Here is a 26,516-nt window from a genome sequence, read left to right as displayed (position 1 = left end):
CCCCCTTTTTTTCCCGTGCTCTACCGACTAGGGCTTTACAGTGATAATATGCTTGGCATGTCTCGGTCTCGTTACTTCCATTTAGAAATAAAAACCCCTTCCAGCTGTTGTCGGCGATCCCTTTTTGCGACTAAACGTGATAATTAAATTCACGCGCCAGCCTGACACCCTATGGCAAGATGTATAGTTCGGTCACATGGTTGAATTCATACGGAGCTCTGAAGGATTTCAAAGCATGTTCCTCCGTACTTTCTTCTCCTACACTGCATCCCATCTGATTGTCTTGACAGGGACACCTACATGAGGGATAACGGCGACCAGGATAGCCCTGACACCGGTTCCGGGGTCGTGGTCAACGTCTTATGCTCACATCACCATTTCATCTCCAGCTCCTAGGCAGTTGACACTAATGCTTCCTTAACACTCGGATGCGTATTAGTCCACAGTGGCCAGGCAGAAAGAAGCGCCACTGTGAACATATCTGGGCTCATTGAGTGGGGGCAGACATGTCTAGGTTTAGTGCTAGTCTGACAGCATTGCAGGGTGTGAAATGAGGTCCCCTGTTCGTTTTCGTTTCGGGCCTCGAACCTGTTTCCTGAAGGCTTTCAAGATAATAAAGGATGGCCTCGCCGAATAAAGCTGTGGGCTTCGGTGTTTCCACATGAGCGTCTGTCAAAGAGCAAATTAGGGATTTGGTGACGGTTTCGTATTCCTCCCCGTTGCAACTTAGGATACAGCGCTTCGCTTATGGGTAAAAATGCCAAATGTGGGTTGTCAACTTTGTAGAAGAGCAGCAAAGAAATTGTCACGAGTGTGAAGTATATTTTCTATCCAATTTGTTCGGAAAACAAATGCATAGCCCAATAATAAAGACCCTGGCGGGTAAACGTTGGAACACACCTAGGAATGAAAACCCGAACGCTTTGGCCCGTTACTAGGCCATGGCCGATGTTCACCCTCTACAGACTACTGCCAGGCTGTTACTGGACGATCAAAATTAGAAATGTCGAAAAGAGAAGCCTCCAATATGAATTGGATGTCGTTCTTTATTTTATGAACCAAAAACGAGAAAAGGAAAAAAAAACAGTTGGTTTCCACCTCTTGTCTAAGATTATGTAGATTTCAACAGCTTGTGGCAACAATACGTAAGTAACCCTACGAAAGTGACCCTATTACGGGTTTTTTATCGTGTCATATGAGTGATATTCATGCCACTCATTTTACTGTTGTTGATTCACAATCCAAACTAGGTTGGGTAGAGAGCTGGTGTTGCAGAATCTGGGTCATACAAAGCCAACCGCCTTGAGATTTCACAACTCAAAATTGAAAAAGCAACTCGTTTCGAATTAGCAGTATGGCTCAACTCCTCGAGGTCTCTCCCTTTAATAGGAATCGATAGAGTGGTAAGCACCAAACAGGAGTAGGCGACGTAGTATTTAACGGAGGTAGACCGAGCTTGTCTACGAGAGAGTAGCAGTGTAATGTCAGTGCCTTGGCGACAATTGACGATAAACGAGGCTTTGGTGGGCATCTGCTGTTACTCACCGCACTGGAACTGCAGGGTCGAGGTTCGGCGTAAAGGCGCGCCAAAACTTCATGCATTGTTATGTCATGGACCAAAAGCGCCGGGTTGTTAAATACAAGCTGAGAAACACCTAGTCCCGCCCGCCACTTTCATCCAAACAACTGCATCCCACCGCACAATAGAAAGATAGCAAAGGCTCTAAATAGAATTAATAAAAGTCTTATCTGACAGGGAACGCAGACGAACACCGAGAGACAGAACGCTCATGAATCGGCCATATAGTGTAGCCCACCAGCATCAATTATCCAACGCCTTCACTCACCATCCGTATTAAAAGTCGCATTATTAGCGTATCACACTTCCCGATCCAACGCATCTTGTCGCTCTCCTCCGTGAAGTGCCTTTCCGACTGCAGGCACTGTCGCTATGCCGACTTCCGTCGCCCCCTACTTATTACTTGCACACAGCACCAAGCCGGTGGAAACTTATTTCAACTTCCTTCCCTTGGCAACCGCGTCACGAACAGCAAAAGCGTCCTGAATCTCGACGATGGCCACGTACAGAGCGTACAGCGGCAGCCAAACCCACAGAGTGTTGAAGAAGACGATGTACACCCACTTGTACATAAAGTTGGAGCAGTCCAGGTTGTCGTTAAGCACCAACCACTCAGGGCAGAAGGTCATAAAACCGCCGTACAGCTCGGCTGTCGCGACAATGATCATCAGCACGTTGACGCGGCTGCGGCGCATGGCCATCTCGTAGCAGATCCACACGGCCATGGGGCCGACGAAGAGTACAGTCAAAAGTTCTAGGCTGATCACACCCAAATCGGGGCCCCCCCAGCGGCGGTCGGCCCGAGCATAAACCATCCACAGCTTGGCTAAGGGGTGATCATGGATGGCACCGGCTTGGGGGCCGTAAATGCGGTCGGGGCGGCCGAGGAACGCCGACGGCTCGGGCATGTAGAATCGCTTGCTAGCCAGGTCCTCGGCCGAAACAGATGAGACAGGGATCCAGCTGAAGAAGCAATGGTAGAGGAAGCTGGCCTCGAGGATCAGGTGGATGAGCGCGTCAAAAGCATGCCAGATAAAGAGCACTCGCGTGCTGCCCTTGGCATCGTGTGGCAGAAACCGGCGAGACGCGGCATAACCGGCGGCTAGGAACACAAGACAGGCGGCAAGCGACACAAGGGTCGTGGTGTCGAATAGATCGGGAGGCAGTGAGTCGGCAGACGCAGTCGTAGAAGCCATAATACGTGACAATAGGGGATGGTGGATTGACAGTTCCAAAGCGAGGCGATTGCAAACAACTAATGGGTCACGGCGATGTGCGAGAAGGTAGTTCCGTGACTATGTTGAGATACGCTTTGAATGGTGTCTTGAGACTACTTCTAGAACCCCAAAAATCCGTGAATGAAAAACTCGGGCGTGGTTGTGTTTAAATTCTCCGTCGCGTCGACTGCGACGGCGATGATGTATGCAGCGTCCAATTTTAATTACAGTTTTCGCGTTGCTCTGCGTACCAAGCACAGAGTATCTGTAATTAAATTGTGGGACTGAAGTCCGTGTCTGCAAAAGCCAGTTCAGGAGTGCCAACTGATTCCCAATGCCCTTAACTTTAACAGGTTGAACAGGTGCGGGGAACACAACAGGGGCACACACTGCCACCCCTTTGGCTGTGGCACGGAGTTTTGGGAGACTGCCGCCTCCGCATCACGACCTCCAACGTCCCGGCTTTTTACTGTCACCTTGTATTATTCCATATCCATTGCAGTTGACAAGCATCCACGACCAATGTAGTTTAAAGAGCACATATAAGATGCTGCAAAAATAGTATCAACTATTTTTGCAACCACTTACACCCGACCATTTACGACCTTGGCACGACAAAATTGTCTCTTTCTTGCTTTTGCAATGATTTATTTGACTAAACTATCTGGTATCTTGAATCGCCATGAAAATAGATCTGTCAGCCCGGGCGACGATTACCAACGCACAACGATGGTAAATCGGCAGCAACATTGTTGCGTAACAACCAAGGCTTTAACGGCAGTTGGTTATCCCAACCCCGGTCAGTGGACACCCGGGCGGTCAACGGGACATTGCGAAACGAGCAAAAAGGGCGCTTAGTGGGTAGCCTGCTGCTTGTTGGCTTCGGCCGAGGCCTCGTAGCCCTTCTGATCGACCTTGTCCTTGACAGCGTTGCCGGCGCTCTGGATGCTATGTGTGTGTTAGTTACATTATAGGATTCTAATGAAAGGGAGAAGTTGCAACATACCGGTCGCCAATGTTCTGGTTGCCGTCCTTGGCAATGTTCTTGTTGGCCTCGTGGGAAGCGTCCGAGGTGGCAGCGTTGATCTTGTCAGAGACAAAGTTGCCGGCCTGCTTGAGGGTATCCATTTTGATAGTTAAGTTGTTGCGTTGAGCAAAATAAAAATAAACAAAATTGGTTTGAATTTAGGATTTGGTGAGTATTGTACGTTTTCGTTTGGTGATGGGAGAGAAAGAAAGAAAAGGTTGGCCGTTCAGAGAGGGGACAACAGATCCTCTTTATACAACATTTGTCGTAAAGCACGAACTTATCAGTCCGAGTGAATGAAGTAACTAACATCTACGACGTATGTGGGTCATTACGTCATAGATAGCTTTCCAGATGAAGCAAGCGGAAGATGATCAACAATGAGCAAAGAGCTAATATGGGGCCAAGGGAGAGAAGTCTCCGGGCAGTATGAGTATCTGGTCTCCTGGTTTAGATGCCAAGCTGCCTAGTAAACAAGGTGCCGGCACAGAGCAGTGGACAGACGCAAGTCGAGGGGTAATGATGACATTAGCAATGACGTAAAGAGCTTCGTGAGGCTCGAACGAAGTACACAAGGTTAGTACGTGGTACGCCACCCAAAGGTACGCCACCGAACCCAACGTCTTACAAAAGTGAACGAAACAAAGTGACAGGACAGAGACGTGCAGCAGACGAGAGGGGACTGAGCACAGGATAGTCTGGTACTCTCTTTGGCGAAATCAAAACACGCCAGACAATAAGTACCTGGCCAACTGGCCTGTACAACGTGACAAGAATAGACAAGGAGCGGTTTAGCTTAGCGCGTTGCGGTGATTGATTGGCTCGTATGGGGCCTATGGTTAAGCCCTCCCGCCCTTTGTCTTAAAAGGGCCATGACGACAATGACTTAACTGTGAAGTAGCTCGTTTACCCCTCTCCTTTCTGTATCACAAAAGTCTTTTGGTTATTTATTTCTGTTGGTAGCTATTGCGTAATAGCTCTGGAACAATAGTAAGAAGGCCACTCATGAGGCCAACGCAGGCCATCGGCAGTGGGGACATATGTCGAGCCGTGGCGATGGTGCACAATCGATCAAGAATGTGACTATGACGTCATAATTAATCTTTTTCTTTGACTCCCACTCGCCTTAAGCTCCTCACCTCATCTCCACTGGGACGCATTTACAGCACGTGCAAGTACTTTTGCCATACAAGTCTGAAGTCGACATTATCCTGTTTTACGGGCAGACTCCAAGATCTACCCTCGACTAGGCCCGAAAACTAGACCAACGAGGTATCCAAGAACGTTTCACATATTTTAGTAGTGTAATATAACCCTCGCTACAGTACAATACATGCTCTGCACCATACGGTCTGGATCTTTCGATCAATGAGTGTCCGCTCATAAAAGAGTGACAATAAGAGCGCCTTTCCCCCAAATGTACATTTCGGGATTTTCGGTGGTATAACTAAACATAATACTGATAATAAAGCTACACATTCACCGTGCCTCGCTACTTATCCTACTACAATGTTACTTGACAGCGTGTGACAATTCATTTAGCCAGGGGCGCTATGTCTAAGATTTGCCGTTCCTACTCTGGTAAGCTTACCACGTGATACATCACGTGTACAGGTAGTTCGCGTCAAAGTCCAATCCACTGCGCAACTGTGGCACTTTCCCGATCCGTCAAAGCATCGTGAAGCTCGGCATCGCACTTTCCCGTCAAATCGTTCCTGCCACTTTCTTCTCAGATACCCTCTTCATCCCCTCATTATAGTTTGCCTACACGGCCCCTTTTAACCTGTATTGGCAAGTACATCTGCCACCGACAAAGAGGGCACAGCATGCTCGAATCTTTAGAACAGACCGGTATGGTGTAACGGTTAACATTCGAGATTCTCATTCTCGGGCTCTGGGTTCGATTCCCAGTACCGGTGACAATTGGTCTTAATATTTTTGCCCTTCTGGACCTTTGTTTTTTATTGCCTCTCGCACAGAATGTACTTCAAATGGCCAGCGGATGAACCAAATGAATTGGCCCCAAAACGCAAAGTGGCGAACGGTGTCTTTGGGCGCTTTTCAATGTGCTCCATTGACGTCTCTTGTCACGAATCTTGCGGTGCATCTGGAAATGTGTCCCCAGAAATCTTTCGTTCTCATGCTCCCTCTACGGTCTGGATGCACGTGAGCATTGTCCTAAAAATGGTGCTCCTGCCTTTTTTGATGTTCTATAAACAACAACAAAAGTCGCAGTTTTCTTTGTTTTGTTCCGCCAAAGTCATTCCATTCTGTCTCACCTACTTTTTTTTGTGCCCTCTCAGTTCCTTTTCTTGTTCAACAACCAAGGCGCCCTGGCTCCATCTCCCATCCACGCATCTTAGTATTTTGCGCACGCTTCTTTTGCCGTACGTCAAATCAATTGCTCTTCAGCTTTCTCAATTAATTTGCCTCACTCCCGTTTCCCCCCCCGCCAAAACTTTCACAATCCGGAAAAGACCGAAACCACCTTCGTCCCCAAGTTTCAGGTCCAGGCCATCCACCCCTTTCGGAACCATGCCTCGATATATCGATGACCTCAGCGAGGTCGACCCGCGGGACTTGCGCTTTGAACCATTCAACATTCTCTAGGGTGGACCGTTGATTGTGGACAAAAAGCGAAAGCAAAGGAAAAGAGAGGAGCGAAGGCGGAAACAAAGAGAGAATCAATTGCAAGAGCAGGCACAGCAGGTCCTACAAATGGTGCAAGCACGGCAAACACAACAGATTTCAGAAAGCCAGCACGTTTTGGAGGTTCAGAAGGCTCCAATACCTGGAGAAATTGCAGAACCTCCAGAGGCCCCAGAAGCTCAACTGGCTCAAAGTCTTCCAGAGGTCCGGCTTTCATCGCAGGAGGTGGAACAAGTGCTGCAGCGACCTGAAACGACCACTGTTATCACAGTCAAGAAGCCCACGGAGGGAGTGGGCTGCTCGGACATCAAGCTGAACTTCGACGACCCAACCGAACCTCTGGCCATTGTGAACATAATGGGAACTAAAGAAGTTGAAACGGTCCCGGTAGTGGAACCGGAGAAGAAAAAGGACGACCACCAAAAAATCAAGCGAAAAGCTCGACTCAGGCGAGGAGATAGAAGTTGGGGCAGACGGTCTAGAGAAAGATCGATGGCCTACAGTGATGAAAACAGTGGTAGCAGCAGTGACAGCGGCGTCGTCAATGAGGTCGGCCGTCTTGCCGAAAAGCTGTACCATAGCAAGCTCTGCCACCACTCTAGCACACACGCCGTTCCAGACGACAGCAATGGAAACTGCTGCAACGAAGCAAGTGACTCCGAAGACGCACGCCGTGGCTATTCCTCTCGGTCCAAACGAAAGCGCAGGGGTCGAACTATGAGGCATGAAAGTCATAGTTCCACTTTGCGCTGCTCATCGTGCGGACACCAAGCGCAGGTCAGCTCCGACCTACACGATGACGGCCTTGGAAATTGTGAAGCGCGTGTGAGCTCTATCCATAAACATGATAAGCACCTTATATACAAGAGCGACGCTGGCCCTGGGAGTGGTAGCCCCGAACAAGGCATTCCTCCCGCACTTCCCGCACTCCCTCCCGGCGAAGAACCCTCAAGTGTCGAAAGTCCTCAAAACAATGGCAACATCAACTTTGGCACACGGGATTCCGGTCAAGGTCACATCCCCTGTCAGAATGGACCAAGTGGCTATGCAGACGGACCTGCTGTGTACGCTTCCCTCCCGAGTCCCGATCGAAGAGCCCGGTTCGGTGAGCCAATCTATATTGACACTGACGGTAGACCGTTCACCTACACACGACAGTGTATGCCTCGTCAAACTCCATACCATGGCGGTTTCTCGCCCCACCACGAATTTTCTCCCTTTCAGCAATCATACATCGCGCGGTATCCAGACGGTGTTCCGATACCACTTTCCCAAGATATGCCGCCACATCCTTACCTGATGCCTCACCAGAACTTCTTGCCGTATAGTCAGTCGGCTTACCCGATCCCACCGCCGCATTGGCAAATTCCTCATACATACTATGACTCCCACCAAGCACCCAGCGGCTACTTCACAGGAAGCTATCATCAGCGGTACGGGACACGGACCTGCCCCGGACGCCCAAGTGGCAAGTCTCGGTCTCGCGATCAAGACATGATGCAAGACAGCAGACAAAATGGCAAGGAAAGGTGCGGTTCGAGTCAGTGGAATGCTAACGGGAACCAAAGTAGCGGATGGGGCAACGGCGACGAAGCAAATGCAACTACTGGTGGTGGTAACGAAAGGAATATTGGGAATGCCACTACTGATGACGTTAAGGGGAGTGGAGGCGACAATAAGACTGGTGGTAGTAGTGCTAATGATGCCTGGGGAGACGTTTTCGGGAAAGGGACGGGAAACTACAATTGGGGTTGGGCTATTAATGACAACGAAGATGACGGTGGAAACAGTACCAGCAAAGGTGTAGACAACCAAGACACCTTGCAGTCCAATACTGGCAATATCGACAACGGTAACAACCATTGGACCAACTGGGGCACTGGAAATACCAGCACGGGAGATTCATGGACTGGCGGTGGTGACAGCACCGGAAATGGTTGGGGCAATGACGAGGCCAAAACTTCCCATAGGGGTGGAAACAGGAAAAGAGGCGCGCAGCGATCTAATAAGATCCATCCCAGCAGCAAGCATGGCAAGAAAAAGGTTTCTTGGGGGGAACACAGCGAAACCGTTGTCAACACAGACCACAATGGTGACTGTTCCAACGCTGCTGACAACACGAACGCCGACTGTTGGGGTGACAGTGGGGGCAGTGATTGGTGTGAAGAAACCCATGGCGGCCACAAAACCAATGAGACAAATAACAATGTCAGTTGGGGCGGCGATGTGAACGAGAACTGGAGCAATAGCTGGAGCAATACCGGTGCCACGAATGACACCTGGGACCAGTCTTCTAACAACAATGACGGCGGTGGTTACAAGGACCCCTGGATAGACCTCGACAGCGACACGAATGATGCTGGCGGCAACGACAACCAGAGAAACGACAACAATGTTAACGATTCGAATTGGGCCCGGGATTACAATAAACCAGACACCAACAGCAGCCGCAACAAGGATGATTTCGAGCACGCCAACAATGACTTACAGAAACCTGGCAGCGGTGATGGGAGAAAGCGGCGAGACAGTGGTGCTGGACATAATATTGATGGCGCCCGCTTTCGCAACTGGACAGCAAAAGACCAAGCCCTTGCTTGCAGCCTGAACGCGCAACTCAAACCCAACCCCTTCACCGACCAATGGTCCGCGCTGCAGCAAGTGTTTTTTGAAGAAACAGGCAAATTTGTCACACGGGAGGAGCTTGCTTACCATATCGCAGGAATAAAAGTTGGAAATAAGGGGAGCCGAGTAGGAGGGAACGGGTGGGACAGAGAATCTGAAGGGAACGAAGACAACATTGGGGTAGGGGATAATATCAAGTGGTAGATGGACGGTTAAGGTACAGTTGGTGTCCTGTAATAAGGGTATGTGAGACGACGAGTTGAGTCACATATTTGCGCCATAAGCCTAGAACCTTTACGTATTGGTCTTGATTAATTCGTATTACATCCCTAAGCAAGTGTGATTCGGCCTGTGAAAGTAAGAGGTCCCATTAATAAAATCGAAGTACATCGTGAGATTGAAAGGGTTAACCTTGAGTGCATGTAATATATGAACAAAAAAGGTCTTATCAATTTTGGTTACATGCATCACGGTTGATAGTCATATATCGGGGCGCTATAAGACGATTTTGCAATACTGACGGCGCGTCGCGGCAGGTTCAGTATGGGCTAAACCCCAAAATAAAAATAAAAAAACAACCGCATATGCCTGCTAACCTGTCGCTATGTGTCGTTTCGACAAAAAGCTTCACCTTGGTCGCACAGACGCGCCAACCTCTCTCTGGCTCGCTGCTTCAACACTAACGCCGCAATAGAGAGCTTTTGGGTATTAGCCAACTCTCCACCCCTTTATCCCTACTATTCTACCTCTGCGTTGCCCCAGATGCATCAATTGGCACGAGGTACAAGGCTAGGTCTTGTGCAACAACCGCACGTTTGCACGACCTGCTTTGTGGCCTTTGGCAGACTTGTGCCGACTGCAAGAGGTACATTGCGTAATAAGCCGCAGCAACCGTCCCATCGATACATACAGCATGCCGCAGACCCGACCGCGGCTGGCACTACAGCCGGAACAAACCCAGAAACACCTTCGGCTGATCCCGGCACCAATACAAAAGTCGCACCGCCACCGGCGCGGAAATCTGCAAAACCAGCCACTCACGGGTCCAATGGGGCGAGCACTGGCAGCACTTCAGGTGGCCGTAAGGTTATGAAGCCAGCGAAGGCTGCTGCCAAGGCTGCGCACCAGGCAAAAGCAGGACTCAACGGCGCCACTTCCCATCAGGGAAGCCAGACGCAGCTCAAGCTATGGCGTGAAACGCTCGATGTGCTCAAGAAGCTAGAATCGGCCCAGGGCCGGCTGGCGGAGCAGGCAGCTATCGCAACAGGTGTGGCCACAAAAGAGCTGGCAAATACGGCATCATCGGCAAAGGGCGACGCTAGCTCCGCTTTGGCGACTACCGGCAAGGTTTCCAAGAAGAAAAAGACGTCCTCGGCACACACTCCGGAAGAAAGGGAGGCAGCAGTCAAAGCTGCAAAAGACACACAAGACCAAATCAGAATGCTGACGAGCGCGCTGCATCTGCTTAAGACGGTGCTTAGTACCCAAGGGCCACAACAGCAGGAAGAGAAAGAGCAAGAACAGTCTCAGCAAACCACGGCTGCAACCAAAGGTGACCAATCTGGGGGAAAGCTCGGCAAGCACGCGAGGAAGAAGGCTCAGAAAATGAAAACTGGGCAGGACAATTCGCCGTTAGGAACACAGCATGTAACGGCTGCCGGAGCGGCTGTCATTGAACCCGAAATTTCTCCCGGGGCAGTCTCCACCACCTCATCCACCGCATCGCAACATCTTTTATCCAAAAAGGCGTCTTCTCCAAAAAAGAAGGCCGTCGCTGCATCTTCAAGATCGTTCCTCGAACCTCCTCCTGTACACAGGCTACCTTACCGCGTCAGCAGTGTTGACTCACGGGACCTTGCACTGACTCCCGTCGAAGAAAACAAACGGCCGGTACCAAAACTGCACTACGGCCTCGACCGAGCTCTTTTCAACCCAGGCGTGTACCATCTGCAAGACCCGCGGTCGCGTGTCTTCAATTTCGACCCGTACCTAGCGAGCATCATGCCCCTGCAAGAGTTTGACTTCAACGCGCTAAAACAGTATGTCACGTCTTCCAAAGACCCGACCTTGATCTCGATGGCAGCCAAGTACAATATGAAGTACTCGGGATCGACGTCAAGCATGACAAGCATGCTATCGCACTTCCATTTCCTTCTGAGCGGCTGGCGGCCAATCAACACCGCACACACCACACGCTCATTTACGCCTGAATCTATGAGCTTCACGCGTATCACACGCGGGCCTGCTGCGACGTTTCTGCACTGGAAGGACGGCACATACGCCATCGACGCGGATAAGGAATTCGACACGGCCAACATCTTGAGCATGTTGGGTAAATCGATGGAAAAGCTGCTGACGTTATCCAAGGAGGACTTTGAAAAGTATCGGGTTACCCGGTCGCACGAGCTGACAGAGGAAGAGCGGAACGACCCGGAATCTTTCCATTACTCGACGTTTGGTGACTTTATGATGCGGTCACAGCTTGACGCGTACGACCCGCGACTGCCCGGGACCGGCATGTTCGACCTCAAAACGCGTGCCGTAGTGTCTATCCGCATGGACGCACAAGACTTCCAACGCGGGCTAGGCTATGAGATCCGGCAACGGTTTGGTCAATGGGAGTCGTTCGAGCGCGAGTATTTCGACATGATCCGGTCGGCTTTCCTCAAGTACTCGCTGCAAGTGCGGATGGGTCGTATGGACGGCATTTACGTTGCCTTCCACAACACACAGCGCATCTTCGGGTTCCAGTATATCAGCATCAATGAAATGGATGTAGCTCTGCACGGCACCGACGACACGACACTCGGAGACCGCGAGTTCAAGCTAAGTTTGCACCTGCTGAATGCGGTGTTGGACAAGGCCACAGATCGATTCCCGGGTCGGTCGTTGCGGTTGCATATTGAGACACGCCCGTCGGAGGCCGCGCCATTCATGTACATATTTGCGACACCTGTCACATCCAAAGAGATTGGGGAGGTACAGGATGCCGGCAAGGAGTCGGTTGAAGAGTTTGAGCGCAGAATCTTGGGTATTACAGCGCAGGAGAGCGGCGAAAATGACGAAGGCGGCAGCCTTACAGAGTCGGCCACCGACGATGGCGAGATGGAGACCGAGACCGCGGCCAAAGAACACGAGGTAGACGAGGAGCCCGACCACGATGAAGACGCCTACAGTGTTGATGTGTGGGAAACGATGCGCCAGAAGGTTGAGGAGACGATGGAGAATGAGGCACAAGGCATCGAGTCTGTGCGCGACACCCTCGAAGATGCTCTCGAGCAGAGCGGCCTGCTGCGGGGCCGGCCGCCTGAGGAGACGCGCACATACGTGGATGCGCTGCTCGAGGCGATCACGCGGACAGATACAGAGGCGGTGGCAGAGACGATTCTCAAGGGCCAAGAGCCCGAGACTGGTCTCGAATCAACACTCGAGGTGGAAACACCAGAAGAGGAGCAAATTGATGCCGAAACCGAGGCCGAGGTCGAAGGCGCACCCGACCATGAGACAGTTCCGAAGACGAACAGGTCAAGTGCGGAAGCGGAGATAACCGAGCCCGAAACAAGCAGTGAGTCTGATTTTACGGAGGTTGGTAACACAACTTCCGCGACCACCGACAAGGCTTCGACATTATCATACGACTGGAGCAAGTCTGTTATCGACGAGGGCGGTGGCCGCAAATGCGAGACTTCTGGCAGCGGCGTAGATGAAGCCCCTCCTGCCTCGCCAGTCTCGGGCACACTATCTCTCAAGGACCTTATTATCAAACTTGCCGCAAAGGTTGAGACATCACAGGCCCGTGACTCTGTAGGCAGCATCGACTACAACAGTAACCGTATGAATGGCGAAACCCAGCAGGTTACTAAGGACGGCGACGACGACAGCATTACAACGAAAGAGTCGCCTCTATCCTTCCGGTACAGCAACAGCGTTGCCGAGCTCGTCGACGCGCCCAAGAACAAGCGGTTCGAGCGCATTCTATCGGAGATGTTGGCGAGCTCCAAGGAGAGCAAGGAGGGCAGCGAGGGCAAGGAGGGCAAAGATGGTAAGGAAGGCAATGAAGGCAAGGAGGGCAAGGAGGACAGGGAAGGCAAAAATGAAAACGAAGGCAAGGAGAGAAACGGAGGCAAGGTTTCTTCGAAGGGAAACGCGCCTGCACCGGAGCCACCGGAGATCATTGGCATGATTATGACGATCCGCAACAAGGTCAACGGACGTTACGTGGTGCGGCCGGACAAGCTCACTAACGCCGATTCGTGGAAGGTGGAATACGCCATTGAGGAGATTCAGACGAAGCGCGCCCGTACTCTGTATAACATGCTTAAGGCACGCCGCAAGGCGTTGCTGAGCAAGGACAGGAACGGAAAGGACAGCAAGGATGGTGAGGACAAGACGGATGGCGAGGTCCCGAAGGCAGACGGCATCGGCGACATGAAGAAGACGAGTACTAAGTCGGCATTCAACCGTGACTTCATGAGCAAGCTATATGCTCTGAGTGCCAAGGGCCGCCGGTTCCGGAGCAACGAAAATCGCATCATGCGCAAGCGACCGGTGCATATCTATGGTGTTGATGGTAGCAGGAAGTGGGGTGAGGTGTTTGCCAATGAGATGGACGACGTTGGCACGCTGCAGCGAGATCCGGTGGAGGGAGGCAAAAAAAGGAAACCGCATAACTATCCTGTATGTATTAGGCGAGGCTTATCTCCAGACACATTTTACATTGTCCACTCTTTATGAATGACGAGAAGCTACGATATGACAACACATTGTGTTTTTATGGGGAGAACGGCGGAAGGTTCAAGTCAACGTAGATTACCTTTGTTCACCGCGATCATAAATTAGATAAATAACATAAATTCTTAAATAAAGTGACCGATCTCTTGTCGCCGGCTATCAGATGGCAGCCGTTTGCAGAGGACACATGATCCGGGTGCAATGGGGATTTGAGAATGAGAATACGACACCGCGGAAGACGAAACCTCCGAGGCTATTGATTGACGCAGTATCTGCGTTATAGGTTCCTTTGAGCCGGGGCGCATTGTGGCTGGCCTCTTATATACATGTACAGCGCTGCCAGGCGGTGGAAGGCAAAACTGGCGCCGCTGTTGTTTTTCAGTGCGAATTTCAAGTAGAAACAAAAGACCTAACAAATGGAAGGGGCCATCTAAAGGCATAGTCTGTCAGTACAGGCCACCATGATATATGATCGACAAGCAAATAAAAATATAGCTCTTCCCCATTTTCGGATCGGTGTAAACCGTCCCCAATAGACCGGTGATGAGCTTGACAGCTAGCCAGCCCTATTGTTCCCCTCGCATTAAGTTCTCGAGAAACGCCATCGCTGTGCAAAAGAATAAGACAAGAAAAACAAGAGCCGGAAACGTATTAGAAGACAAAGGGAAACAGATGAGATAGAGAAGTGCGCAGAATTCTACTTATAGCCAAAAATAGTAAACAAAATGAAGGCTCCTCTAAGCTCGGCGAGGACGCAAAAGAGCAAGACAAGTCTGGTCGACAAGATTCCCCACAGCAAGTGATTAAAAGAGGTTGGCCAGGCGCGGTGCAGCACCCGAAAACAAGTCGCGCTTCGTGGATGTGTTGGTCAACTGCAGGTTGCCAATTTCACACCAGTTGTTCACGGGCTATATATGTCAGCGTGATGTTTGCGTAAGAGGACCTACGCCGATGAGAACGGCATACAGCAAAATAAACTCACCAGGCAACTAAGATACTTGCACCAGCCACAGGTGTGGTGGTAGATGTAGAAATTGTTGAGCAGCAAGATAAAGACAACAATTACCAGAACAATGGCCCCGGCGCGTAGAAACCACCATGCCCACCACAGCGGCTTGCGACCCTTAAAGAAGCCAACGGGGTTGCGCACGAAATTCGACGTCTTGAAGCTGTCCGAGTATGTACCGCTGACGGACGCATAGGACGTGTCGTCTCCAATGCGCCGCCGCAGCGCGTTGGGTGAATGCAGCACTGAGATGCCAAGTGCCAGGCCCATCAAAAACCCGCCAATGTGAGAGAAGTTGTCAAGCCCCGGGAGCAGACCAAGCACAAAGGAGATGACAATGTCTAGAATGATGAAAAGCAAATCCCTAAGTGGATTGCGGCGGTCACGCCACGAGTAGAGAAGGTCGAGAAGTGTCAGCGCAATAATGCCAAACAGCGAGCCCGATGCGCCTGTAGACGAGATACCAGTAGCCGCATAGTTGCCGCCCATAACAAAACCAAAGATACCCGAAGAGACGTAGACCAAAAAGAATCGAATTGAACCAATGGAGCGTTCCATATCGCGACCCATGGTTAGTTGTAAGAGCAGATTAAAGCCGATGTGGATAACGCCGGCATGCAAGAACATTGGTACAATGAACCGGAACCACTGGTTCGGCTGGGGAGTCTGCTGGGCGTTACCGTCATACAAGGGATTGGGAACGCCGTTGAAGCCGCAGAGCTGCGATAGCGTGCATTGGTTAGAGGGGTTAGAGGAGTCGCTTGTCGTGCTATTTGGGCACGGCCAGTCGATGGCCACGGTCGACGACTGGACGCCATTGACATTGTGCATACAGGGGACGAAGCGAGAGCCCATGTTGATGAGCACGTAGGTTGAGGGCCCGATCATGGGGTTGAAGCTGGGATGGATCATAATAGGCGAGCCGGTCAGGATGCCGTTCTTGACAATTTCGGCAATGAACACCGCGATTTGCACAACTGTGAAGATGTAGACAACAATCGGGATACGCTTGCGATTGTTGGCGCCCAGCATGCCCAGCTCACCGAAGCGCACACCCTTCCGGCCAGCGCCACCGGCGCCGGGTGGCGGTTCGCTAGCCATGCCGCCCTGAGGAGCATCGTAGACATGATCTGGTGACTCAGCTCCGCCGAACTTATTGTTGCCTGAGCGGTCACGCAGGGGAATGCCATCCGGCCCCACAGATGCAGCGAACATATTGTCTTCCGAGGGTGTGTGGTGTGGCGCACCATAGTAGGTCGTATCAGCGCCGTTAGGGGCGTTACTATTTTGGCGCGATGTTGCAGGGTACATGTGGTCGTCGAAAACGGTCTCGAAAGGAGAGGGACTGACACCGCGGGGGCCATTCCTACTCGTGCCATAGGTATTCCGGGCCTGTGCTTCTGGGTCGGCAAGGCGCTGCTGTGAGCTGTAGGCAGGAGGTGTCGAGTTCATGTAGGTTGACGACGCGGCAGCCGAAGGGTTGTCGTACGCTGTGTTATGGCTGCTGTTGTAATACGGCGAGGGGGACTGCCGTTGACGGGCGCTCGCGTCGGCGTAGTCGTAGCTCGGATTGTAGGCCTGCGCCGGATAACCGCCAGACGCGTAGTCGTTGGAGTACTGGCGAGACATGGTCAAGAAGGAGCGACGGTGTCGCCAAAGAGAGAGAGAAAAAGAGAAAAAGAGCTAGAAAAGAAGGGAGACGAATCGAGAAGGAGAAGAAAACCCAAAAGCAGACGTGACGGGGCGAGAGAATAAAGCGTTTCCCAAACGACGGGTGCGGAAGGCGGCCGTGCTCCTTGATTGGGAATGTTGGCGTTATTATGCCTTGGGGGACGAAGCAGATGTTAATAAGATGGTCCCGTGTTGCTGTGGCTCTGTATTTCTATAGCCCCCTTTCCGGCAAAGGTGTCGTATGGAGAGCGAACAAAGGTTCCGGCGGTTATGGAAGGGAGTACGGAGGAGAAGATGGGCCGCTTCGTCGGGTCGCTGCAGCTGTGTAGGCTTTGTCTGCCCCTTTATTTCTTTGCGTTTGGAAGGCGATTGGGAGACACGAGAGAAAGCGTTCGTCAAGGGAGTGAGTTCTCCCCTGGTCGCCTTGTTTGGGCTGTCGCGTGTTTGTTTCCGGGTAATTTCGCTTTGAAGAAGAGGCAACGAAGGAACTGAACGACGGGGAGAAAACGTCGTTCGCAGCGTTGCAGTATTGCGACCAGTTTTCGCAATGTATGTCGTATGTGTATTCGGCGATAATGCTCGAAGTTAAAAAGCAGAGTCTCAATTTCGCGCGATGGTCCTTTCAACGCTTTCTCTCTCCGTAGTGGAATATCCGTTTCAGGGGTTAGGTTGGATTCCGAAAGAGGAAAGAGCCGGAGGGGGGGAATGAAGCCGGCAGGGAATCTAGTTGCGGATTTGTGAGAGAAAGAAGGACGGAGAATAAAGACAGAAGAGGAAGGGAGAGAAAGGGCTGGTGGTGTCGAAAGGAAAGAAACAGTTGCTGCGTGAATGGGGATGGAAAAAGAAGCAGGGAAAACCAAGTTGCAGCGGCAGGATGCCTCAGGTTAGAAGTATGAACAGGCTGCTCTCAGCTTCTCACGTACGAAACAGCGACACCCACATATACCATACAGCATACAAACATCACACATTTTACATAGGGGGGAAAGTTGAGACCGCTCAGAAAATTTCCCTGCCGCTATGAGCATAAAGGTCACGCTTGGGCTCGCAGGCTGTGTTTCTCTTCGCCCGGTGTTCTCTTTGCGGCAGTGCAATGGTCAACTAGTTAGATGCGGCCCCCAGGTACTCTCTCGGGAACGCGTTTCGTATTTGCTACCAGTTGGTGCCTTGCCGCCTCCGCAAACTTTGTTAGGGCACCGACTCGGATACGGCGTATAAACGTATTGCTCCACGGGTAGTACGAAACCTTGATTCCTGCTGACCGTCGTACGGCCTGCAAGTGCCTCGTTACTATTTTAATAAAAAAATGAACCGGTTGCAGGTGGCTATCGACAAGGAGGGACGACAAAGTCCTGGGGATCATCTCGTATCTGAGGCAAGGCGCCGAGTCGACAATTTTTAGAAGCTTTGCCTCCCTTACTCTCTCTAACCTTTTATCTTCCTTCGTTCCCATTTCTAGCCACACACGCCGCCATTCCCCTAAACTTGGCTTCACCCGGCCTGTTTCAGCTCCCGTCGATGGACCTGGACTGCTGGAGCACCATTGTATGTGGCAAGTCGCGTTTGGATGGCGTGGTCAGGCGTTGTGGCTGAGTAGTTTTCCACTTGCGTCGTCTGCCACCTTCGTCGTATTTAACTGTTTGATTGGTCCACTGTTTTCTAGAAACAGAAAAAGGCCGTAAGATGGCCTGGCCGAGTCGACAAGGGAGCAAACCAAGAAACAAACAGGAAATGGAAAACATAAGCAGGAATGCGCATGGTCGATCAACAAGGATACACCGTATCTTACGAGCTTACCACGCATAGCGATAGAAAGAGCTGACGTGTTTTGTAACTTGGCGCCCTGGGTTATTGCAATTTTCTGGCCAGTGGCTATCGTACAGAGTATTACGACGAACAAGCTCGTAAGCCGAACAACTCTAGTTGGGGGGCATGGAGGCCGAGGGACTTTTTGGCGGATCCCACCCTTTTCTCCGTTCATGACGTGGAACGTTTGGAAATGCGTATGCAACAAACGAAAACCACCACGACTGCATGTACACTGAGTCGACAAAACTTGCCATATGCGGTCATTTATAGTCAAAAGTCAGCCTTGGCGAACGATCTGCCGATGCTCCGCCCAGACCCTGCCAGTTTTGTGACGCTTTGAGGCGACACAGTGTTTCTTCGGTGTCCGATACAAACACGGAACATTTAATTCGTACAGTAGAAGCAAGATGAAATGACGGCTGACAAAGGTATGCCCCATGCATGCATACTCTGTTGGCGCCGTTGTTGAAACGATCCTGCTTCCCCTGCTGACTAGTGTGTCGTTTTGTTCTACTACAGGAGTATGGAGAGGAAGGGAAACGGCAAGTGGTAATTGAAAAAAAAAAAATGTATACAACAGAACGGGGAAAGCGGGCGGAATAGATAACGACAGTAGTCACCTTTACACGGCAACGAAACTTGCCTGGGTAGACGGAATAGAAAAGCCATGCTCATTCTACCACCCCCCGTCTCGATAACGACTAGGGACGACACGTTATATACTTTTGTGACACGGTGTGTTAAGTGTTCCAATGGCAACTTCGACGTGACCAGCCATCTATATTCGAACGGAGAGCGTCGAACAGCTGTTCGGACCATAGGACAGCTCAAAATGATTGCCCGTCCTATCTCTCTCTACCACTCTCCGCCTCTCTCATCCTTGTCTTATTTTTCTTCTTTGCTTTCAGCTCACTACTTCCCAGCGTTCTCCGCTTTCGGCGGCGCTGTTGCGTTTTCTTGAGTCTTCTTTCCTCTGCCCATCAGATCTGCCGCCACCTCACCAATTTGGTTCATGATCAGGTCCCAGTATCCGCCGCCCGACTCCAGCGTCTCCTGCTCCCGCCGCGCTCGCTCTTTGATCCAGTCCTCCTTTTCATTGCCCATCCAAAGGCTATGCAGCTTGCCGGCATTTGGTGGATCCGCAGCTGTACCGTCTGTCGCCTCGGGCCCGCTCGGCCCCTCCACTATTTGCCGTCGCCGCTCACGCTCGGCGCGCATAGCCGCCTGCCGTTGTAGCGCTGCGGGAGGAAGGTCTTGTGTTTGGAAGGCCGAGAACTGGTTGGCCCGTCGCTGAAACCGCTGGTAAATGGATTGGCCAGTGTAGTCGTAGACTAGTTGGGATGATGCAAAAAAGGTACCGGCCGCCAGCAGCAAGTTGCGCGGGCCGAAGCGCCGAGGTGGCAGAGCCATACCTATGGGCGCCAGGATGGCTGCCGCAACAGTAATGGCATGTTGTATCGGGGGAGTGCCATGGTATTTGACGGCTTGAGGTGACGTGGAATGACGGAGGGTGAAAGGATCGGTGGGCGCAGCCGGCAGCTCGGCGCTCGGTGGTGGAGATGATTTCGACATGGCCGTATGTGTGTATGCGGTTCCCCCCCTGGAGTGGCGTTTCCGATGTAGGGTGCTGGTCGGTTCGCTATTTGAGTTACGAGTCAAGTTGATGTTAGATCTCAAATCGGCGGAGGGCGGGACAACATACAGAAAAAAACCCGTGGGCAAGCAGCTAGTGGCTAACGCTTGAGAATAACCGACCAATCACATTTCACGCATGTGTTCACTCTCAAAGAACTTGACGCGCTGCAAAACGTACAGAACATTAACTCCAACCAAGAATCTAAGATACAAAATCGGGGGACGCAATACTTGAAGATATGAAAGAAAAGAAAAAAAAAATACTAAATGAAACAATGTACAGTTAGACGCCTCTAGTACGTGATCGTGGCAATATGACGCGCATAGTTGGCCGGCAACTCAGCCGGAAAGACCAGTTTCTCAGCCAGCCAGCGCCCAGCATCAGCTCGCGAGATGGTATAGCCCACGGTGGACGAGATGCGCTTGTTTGCAATGGGGTCCTCGATGCCGACACGAATGTTCTTGTACATGTGTTCCTTTTTTAACTTGTCCTCAAGGGCCTTAACTTCTTCCTTGGTCGTTTGCCTTTGTCGTCCGAGCTCGTCCTTGGTGGTCGTCCTGAGGACCTCGAGCTCTCCTTTGGACATAACAGAAAAATTGGTCTCGGCCAGCTGCTTCAAAAATACCCGGCCGTCGTTACCGCCGTTTGCACCGGTAGCGGCCTTGGCCTCGGCCTCGGACTCGTAGTCGACAAGCAAACTGGGCCGCACTATGGCAAACATCTCGCCTGAAGTCACCAGGGTCTCTTCCATGACACACTTGTCAGCGTGAGGCACGCGCAGCATACCGTGATACAACGGCAGTAAGGCGAGTGGTACGTCGCGGCCACACTTGGAGATGCCCGTGGTGCTAACGACGACGATGCGCGGCGTGCTGGGGCCGCTGCAAGACACTCCCTCGAGGCGGAGGCGCTTGATGGCGGCCAGGAGCGTGGCCATTCCATTAGCACAGACGTTTGGGTCGTCCACAGTCAGTTTTGACAAGATGAATTTGCCTCCGATGGTGGAGACAACGCAGTCGACGATGCGTCGCTCACCATCAGTCGTACCGGGTACGAGAAGGCAGCGTGCCACAGCATCCACGTCATGGGCATTGCCGCGAACCAGAGTGAGGCGACGTGTTGCGGCCATTGTATCGTCCAGGCCCGTTTGGGCCTCCAAATTGAGGTCCATTTCGGGAAAGATGGCTGTTAGCTTGGACGGGTCGCGGCAGAGGGCAACGCAGCGATAGCCGTTCGCCAGGGTGCGACGTAAGGCTGCGAGTCCAACACCGCCTGAGGCGCCAAGAAAGGCAACGGTTCTAGAAGGAGCTGGCTCAGGCATGGTGGTGTTTATGGTGGTGGTGGGACAGAAGGAAGTTGGCTGATGTTGAGTTTGTAGAAGAAGATGTTTCCCACGAAAGATCCAGAAACGGTTCTTATAGACAGGATTGTCGGCAGCATATTGTACCCGACTGACGTTGTTGACTTTGTCAAAACTTGCATTGCGACGACATTACCCAATTGTCGGACGAGTGCTCTTGTTCTTGGAGCGTGCAAGGCTGAGAGGATGGTTGAGCCGGGTCAACTTGTCGAGAGAGCTTTTGCACACTTGGAAGTCGTGGCGCATTGATCCGGCTCTGTGTGACCGAGAAAGACGCGGGCGGGCCAAAATTGGCCCGCCTGATCCTGAAAGGACAGGCGTCACAATGAGTTCATCGCCAGCGCCCTCTGTTTTGCGACAGGCGCTGAAACGGAGAGCGCAGGTCCTCGTGAATTCAACGGGAGACCATTTGCATAACGAGACAGCTACTGAGAACCTCGCATGTAATAGGAAAAACAAGGAATGCGATTCCCCGACGTCACCCCTGAAGTAAAAGCGCAAGGCCGGCATAGCCCCACCGCCAAAAGCAGCCCCGCATAGGGCCAGCTTATCTCAGACGACATCTACGGACACCACACGGCAGTCTTCCGAGACGACAACCACAACTTCGAACGTCCTCGGTCGCAGTCGATGAGCACGACGGTATTTCGGTTCACCCAGACGCCCCTGATAGCACATCTTCACGAAACCCCGCTCAGCCTTATGTATGACGACCCCAGCCGGTTTTGACCGAGACAGAGTCGGCTCGATTGCGGCCGCTACAATGTCTGCGGCCACAACAGGCGCACCCGCGCCAATTTCGGAGGCCGAGAAACACGCGACTCCACCTGTGGCTTCGAATGCTCCTGCAAATACGGTCGCCAAGCCACGCAGCTGTGTCACATGCCGCCAACGCAAGGTGCGCTGCGACAAGCTGTCGCCCTGCTCCAACTGTCGTCGCGCAGACATCCCATGTGTCTTGCCGTCGATGGAGCGGCCGCCACGCTGGGCCCGCCGCCTGAAGCAGCAGCAGCAACGGCAACAGCAACAGCAACAGCAACAGCAGCAACTACAGTTACGGCAAACGGAGCATGGGCACCTGCCGGTCGCAGAATCATCCTCGCAGAGCCCTCGTCCGAATGCTGCATACCTGCCGTCTACGCTCCCGACTGGAAGCCCTCTTGGCAATCCGGACCCGGCCAACCCGGCGGATGTCAGTGCGGTCTTGGGTCGGTTGAAACAGCTTGAGGCACTTGTGCGAGATCTCAGCAGCTCTTCCGGCTCGCCATCGTCACAGATGCCCGCTCTGGGCCCCGCCCCGCCTGCAAACACCACTGCCACACCAACTGCTCCCACAACCAGTGCCACCACCGCCTCCTCTCCGCCTGCCGCCGCTTTTGGCACGGTCCCTATCCAGGAGCGCTTCGGGCGCCTGATCCTCGACGAAGACGCCTCCAACCGCAGGCGCTATGTCAGCAGTGGCTTTTGGTCTCGAATCACTGACGAACTCGACGTGCTGCGTGCCGAAACGGGCAACCTCGCCGATGGCGAGCACGGCTACTACTCCACGGATGACGACTCGGACGTGGATGAGGATGGTGCCCACGACGGCCACCAGCCTTTCAGCCCAGCCGGCGCTGCGAATGCCATGTATGCCACAATGGACACGGCATTGCGGACGGCCGCCGACCGCGGCGCTTTTCTCTTTGGACACAACCTGCAACCGCCTCTCGGCGATGCATCACACTACCGGCCGCTGCCATCGCAAATTCCCTTCCTTTTCCAGGTCTATATTGTTAATGTCAATATGCTTGGCCAGGTTGTGCATGTGCCCACCATTAACAAGATCGTTGCAGGTCTGCTCGGTGACACCACAGCCTCCATCGAGCAACAGTCTGGGTACCCAAAGCTCTCGCCTGCTACAGAGGCTCTGATGTTTGCAATCTACTACGCTGCCATTGTGTCTATGGAAGACGAAGATGTGAGTTTCATAGCGGACCTTCCGAAACAACTTCCACAAGCCCATTTAACTTGTTGTCCATTCCCTCAATCTAACAGCCATATCTTGTCTTCTTTTCTAGGTCGTTAAGAATTTCGCCATGACGAGCAAAGAGTTGAGTCTCAAGTACCGGATGGGTCTGGAGCTGTCGCTGGCAAAGGCCAATTTCCTGGACAGCTTCGACTTGGAAATTGTGCAAGCCCTGGTTATCTTCCTGATGTTGTGCCGCCGCTATGATAGCCCGCGCTTCGTCTGGATGATGACAGGCCTTGTCATCCGCATGGCAAAGGGTTTGGGTCTGCACCGTGATGGCTGCAACTTTGGCGGGTCTCTTTCTGCTTACGAAGTTGAAATCCGTCGGCGCGTTTGGTGGACCGTCTGTGCCATTGACGTTCGCTCAGCCGAGGACCAGGGCACTGACTTGACCATTTCACCAAACGACTTTGATACGCGGCTGCCTCTAAACATTAGCGACAACGACATCAGTCAAGACTCTGACGTCACGGACCCCCCAGCCGTGCGCGACGAGCTGACCGACGTAACCTATGCACTGCTGAATTTTGAGGTGACACGCCTTGCCCAGCGCATGATGGCGTCTGCCGCCGCCGCATCCAAGGAGAACGGTCCGCGGGGCGACGAGTTGCTTGATGAGCAGAACCGCATGCTCGACGAAGTCTACCAGAAACTGGAATCTGTGTACCTGCGCCACTCGCCAGACACAACAAGCGTCATCTACTGGACTAGTATTACCATCACCCGTCTCTTCTTGGCAAAGATGACGCTTATTTTGAACCTTCCGAGGCTGATCCACGAGAGGAAGGACTCGGACGGCGCCAGCCCCAGAGAAAATGAAGATCTGCGTATACGATTGCTCTCGTCGGCCATTGAAGTCGCCGAGTACAACGATGCACTCAAGTCGGAGCGTGCATGCCGTCGCTGGCGCTGGCTTTGTGAAACATATACACAGTGGCATACAATTGCCTATTTACTAATAGAAACAGGGCGCCGGCCATGGGACCCTGCCGTCGAGCGTGCCTGGGTGGCTCTGCATGGGCCCCACCTGATTCCAGCCCCCCCATCTTCTGCTTTAAAGCAGCAACAGCAACAGCAACAGCAACAACTACACCAGCTAGCGGAACCTCAAGGACCAGCCCGGCCTGTTGATTCCCGTGCCGCAAGTATTGGGGCTGCTAGTTCTGGGGGTGCTAGCACTACCAACTCGAATAAAAGTAGCAAAAGCAACAAGAGCAACACCAGCACGGACAGCAGTACACAATTTTTTTGGTTGCCCTTGCGGCGGCTATTGGCTCGTGCTCGCCGTCATCGTGCGTCGGAACTTACGCGACTACGTGCCGACACTCGAGCAGCACGGTCGTTGGAGATTGCCTATGACATCGCCGTCGCTGATGGTCGCAGCCGGCCACTTTCCAACCCAGGTGCCGTGGATGCCTTTCGAGTCCGTTGGCGGCGCCTCGTCGGGCTAGAGGGCGGGGCCGATGCTTCTCAAGCATTGTCCACTTCCAAATCGCCCGCTGCGGCTGCGGGCACTGATATAACATCCAGCAACACTTTAAACACACCCGATTTTCAGAGTGGCGTGCCCTCGTCAGGTCATGTCTCGAGTGAATCGTCTATAAGAGGTCTGCGCAACTTTGGAGACCTATCCGAGGCCGAGTACGCGAGCGTCAGCTTCCCGGCCCCCAATAGTGTGGACGCATTCATACTAAACACCGCTGGTCAGACGCCTCAGCAGCAACAGCAGCACTATCCACGAGAACAGTTTGCTGCTCCCGTTGGGAATAAACAGGATCTTGGCAGCTCCGGCCCGCTTTGGAACAACTTCGATCCCTGGCAGATCTGGGGTACCACAGAATCAACCGGCAATTCTATTGCGCAGGACAGTACCGCTTCAAGCAACTTTGTTAAGAAAACACCCCTGATGTTTGACGATGACCTTGAGATCGACGTGGACGTTGAGCCAAACATTGACTGGGATCACTGGTTTTCAGCGTCAAAGGGCTTTTGAGGTCCGCCACTCCCCGAGCTGTGACCGATACAAATAAAAAGAGACAAAGACACAGACAGAGAGAGTGAGAGAGCGGGCGTTTTGTATCTAAGGGACCTGCAGTTAAAACTCAGCTGCTGCGTGTGTCCAAAGAGAGGTGAGCCGAGATGTACGCGAGGACTTAAGACACTATACGTCTTTGCAAGTACGAATCGGAACCCCATTTTGTGGTTCCTCCGTCTCTTGCTCACTCTCCGTGATACAGCCAGTTGTGATGTCGTCGGCGAGGCCTCTGCGTCAGCTGAGATGTAATGTTCCGCCGGCATTTTAGTAGATATAAATGCTTCGACTCCTTCGCATAAGTAGTTTAAACACGGCGCACTCCAAAAACCCAAGTACCAGCCCTTTGTACACCATAGCAGCCTTAGCAAATAGGCGTTACGCGTCCACAGTCGAAATGTCGGCGGTCTTGTGCTTCAACCGCACAAAATCTAAGCAACTTACAGCCATCTGCAAGGGTCAATGAAACCGATGCATCCCGTAGCCGCAGTAGAGCGAGAGGTTCTCGAAGGAACCACGCCCGACACCGGCCACCTTAGAGCTTGCGCGTGTAATTACATCGCCGAGAAGCGCTTTGGGACCCTGCAGGACATCAACAGGCGCTCAATGGCACTCGGTAGAGGGGGGGAAAGGATATCTGACAGTCTCTAAAGGTCCGTAGGCAAAGGCAATAGCCGATTCAGCCCCTGGTAGCGCTGCAAATCAGCGATGTAAAGATTTCCCCTTTCGTATCATATTTTGTTCCCGCATCAGCATTTCCGGCTTAATACAAAAGTATATGTCGTAGAGATCAAGTCTGTTAGACGTCTTCTCCCGGAATAGCAACGGTAGATCCCGAGACGGTCTATGCTTCCCTTTCCGGGGAAGACATTGTGCGTTATGCGAAAGGAGTCGGCGGAGACTCGATAGCTGGGACGTATGTCGTCCCAGTTTGCATCGCGGCTTGATTTTCCATTCTGCGGAACACCATCATGGCGCGAGATGTATATATAATTTGTAGCACCTTCCGTCGCGATGTATATACTACATTTCTCAGCTGTTGATATATTATTGTAAATGCTTCGATGGCATTGGCACATGCTTCTCCCATTGAGGCGGCACGACAACAAAAGTAATGCGGAGTATTGGCTGACTTATTATAGAACTCGACCACTAGGCCTACTGGC

The 26,516-nt window shown here is 52.2% G+C and overlaps 8 protein-coding genes and 1 non-coding gene across 9 annotated transcripts; 4 read left to right on the top strand and 5 right to left on the bottom strand.

The window, feature by feature from the left end:
- Positions 1-2,010: 2,010 nt before the first annotated feature.
- SPSK_01251 (ebp domain containing protein) lies at positions 2,011-2,775 on the bottom strand (the record flags this gene model as incomplete). The annotated part of the gene is made up of 1 exon (XM_016728182.1): positions 2,011-2,775. The coding sequence occupies one exon, from the start codon at positions 2,773-2,775 to the stop codon at positions 2,011-2,013; it is 765 nt and encodes a 254-aa protein (XP_016583884.1).
- Positions 2,776-3,650: 875 nt separating this feature from the next.
- Positions 3,651-3,924, bottom strand: SPSK_01322 (glucose-repressible protein; the record flags this gene model as incomplete). The annotated part of the gene is made up of 2 exons (XM_016728251.1): positions 3,651-3,744; positions 3,803-3,924. The coding sequence occupies 2 exons, from the start codon at positions 3,922-3,924 to the stop codon at positions 3,651-3,653; spliced, it is 216 nt and encodes a 71-aa protein (XP_016583883.1).
- Positions 3,925-5,670: 1,746 nt separating this feature from the next.
- SPSK_11297 lies at positions 5,671-5,742 on the top strand. The gene has a single exon. It is a non-coding gene; the product is annotated as a tRNA-Glu (tRNA).
- Positions 5,743-6,541: 799 nt separating this feature from the next.
- SPSK_01014 (uncharacterized protein) lies at positions 6,542-9,298 on the top strand (the record flags this gene model as incomplete). The annotated part of the gene is made up of 1 exon (XM_016727945.1): positions 6,542-9,298. The coding sequence occupies one exon, from the start codon at positions 6,542-6,544 to the stop codon at positions 9,296-9,298; it is 2,757 nt and encodes a 918-aa protein (XP_016583882.1).
- Positions 9,299-9,856: 558 nt separating this feature from the next.
- SPSK_00986 (mitochondrial mRNA processing protein) lies at positions 9,857-13,828 on the top strand (the record flags this gene model as incomplete). Its single annotated transcript, XM_016727918.1, has 1 exon — positions 9,857-13,828. One exon carries the CDS (start codon positions 9,857-9,859, stop codon positions 13,826-13,828), a length of 3,972 nt encoding a protein of 1,323 aa, XP_016583881.1.
- Positions 13,829-14,628: 800 nt separating this feature from the next.
- SPSK_01099 (Rhomboid family protein) lies at positions 14,629-16,460 on the bottom strand (the record flags this gene model as incomplete). Its single annotated transcript, XM_016728030.1, has 2 exons — positions 14,629-14,733; positions 14,808-16,460. The coding sequence occupies 2 exons, from the start codon at positions 16,458-16,460 to the stop codon at positions 14,629-14,631; spliced, it is 1,758 nt and encodes a 585-aa protein (XP_016583880.1).
- Positions 16,461-19,223: 2,763 nt separating this feature from the next.
- On the bottom strand, positions 19,224-19,883 carry SPSK_01266 (uncharacterized protein; the record flags this gene model as incomplete). The annotated part of the gene is made up of 1 exon (XM_016728196.1): positions 19,224-19,883. The coding sequence occupies one exon, from the start codon at positions 19,881-19,883 to the stop codon at positions 19,224-19,226; it is 660 nt and encodes a 219-aa protein (XP_016583879.1).
- Positions 19,884-20,239: 356 nt separating this feature from the next.
- On the bottom strand, positions 20,240-21,268 carry SPSK_01215 (uncharacterized protein; the record flags this gene model as incomplete). Its single annotated transcript, XM_016728146.1, has 1 exon — positions 20,240-21,268. The coding sequence occupies one exon, from the start codon at positions 21,266-21,268 to the stop codon at positions 20,240-20,242; it is 1,029 nt and encodes a 342-aa protein (XP_016583878.1).
- Positions 21,269-22,013: 745 nt separating this feature from the next.
- SPSK_00999 (uncharacterized protein) lies at positions 22,014-25,311 on the top strand (the record flags this gene model as incomplete). Its single annotated transcript, XM_016727931.1, has 2 exons — positions 22,014-23,267; positions 23,368-25,311. The coding sequence occupies 2 exons, from the start codon at positions 22,014-22,016 to the stop codon at positions 25,309-25,311; spliced, it is 3,198 nt and encodes a 1,065-aa protein (XP_016583877.1).
- Between the last annotated feature and the right edge of the window lie 1,205 nt (positions 25,312-26,516).

The sequence above is a fragment of the Sporothrix schenckii genome (genome assembly GCF_000961545.1).
Source record: "Sporothrix schenckii 1099-18 chromosome Unknown Cont48, whole genome shotgun sequence".
NCBI lineage: Eukaryota > Fungi > Ascomycota > Sordariomycetes > Ophiostomatales > Ophiostomataceae > Sporothrix > Sporothrix schenckii.
Note: the sequence above shows the minus strand (reverse complement) of the source record. Positions and strands in the feature narration are given on the sequence as shown.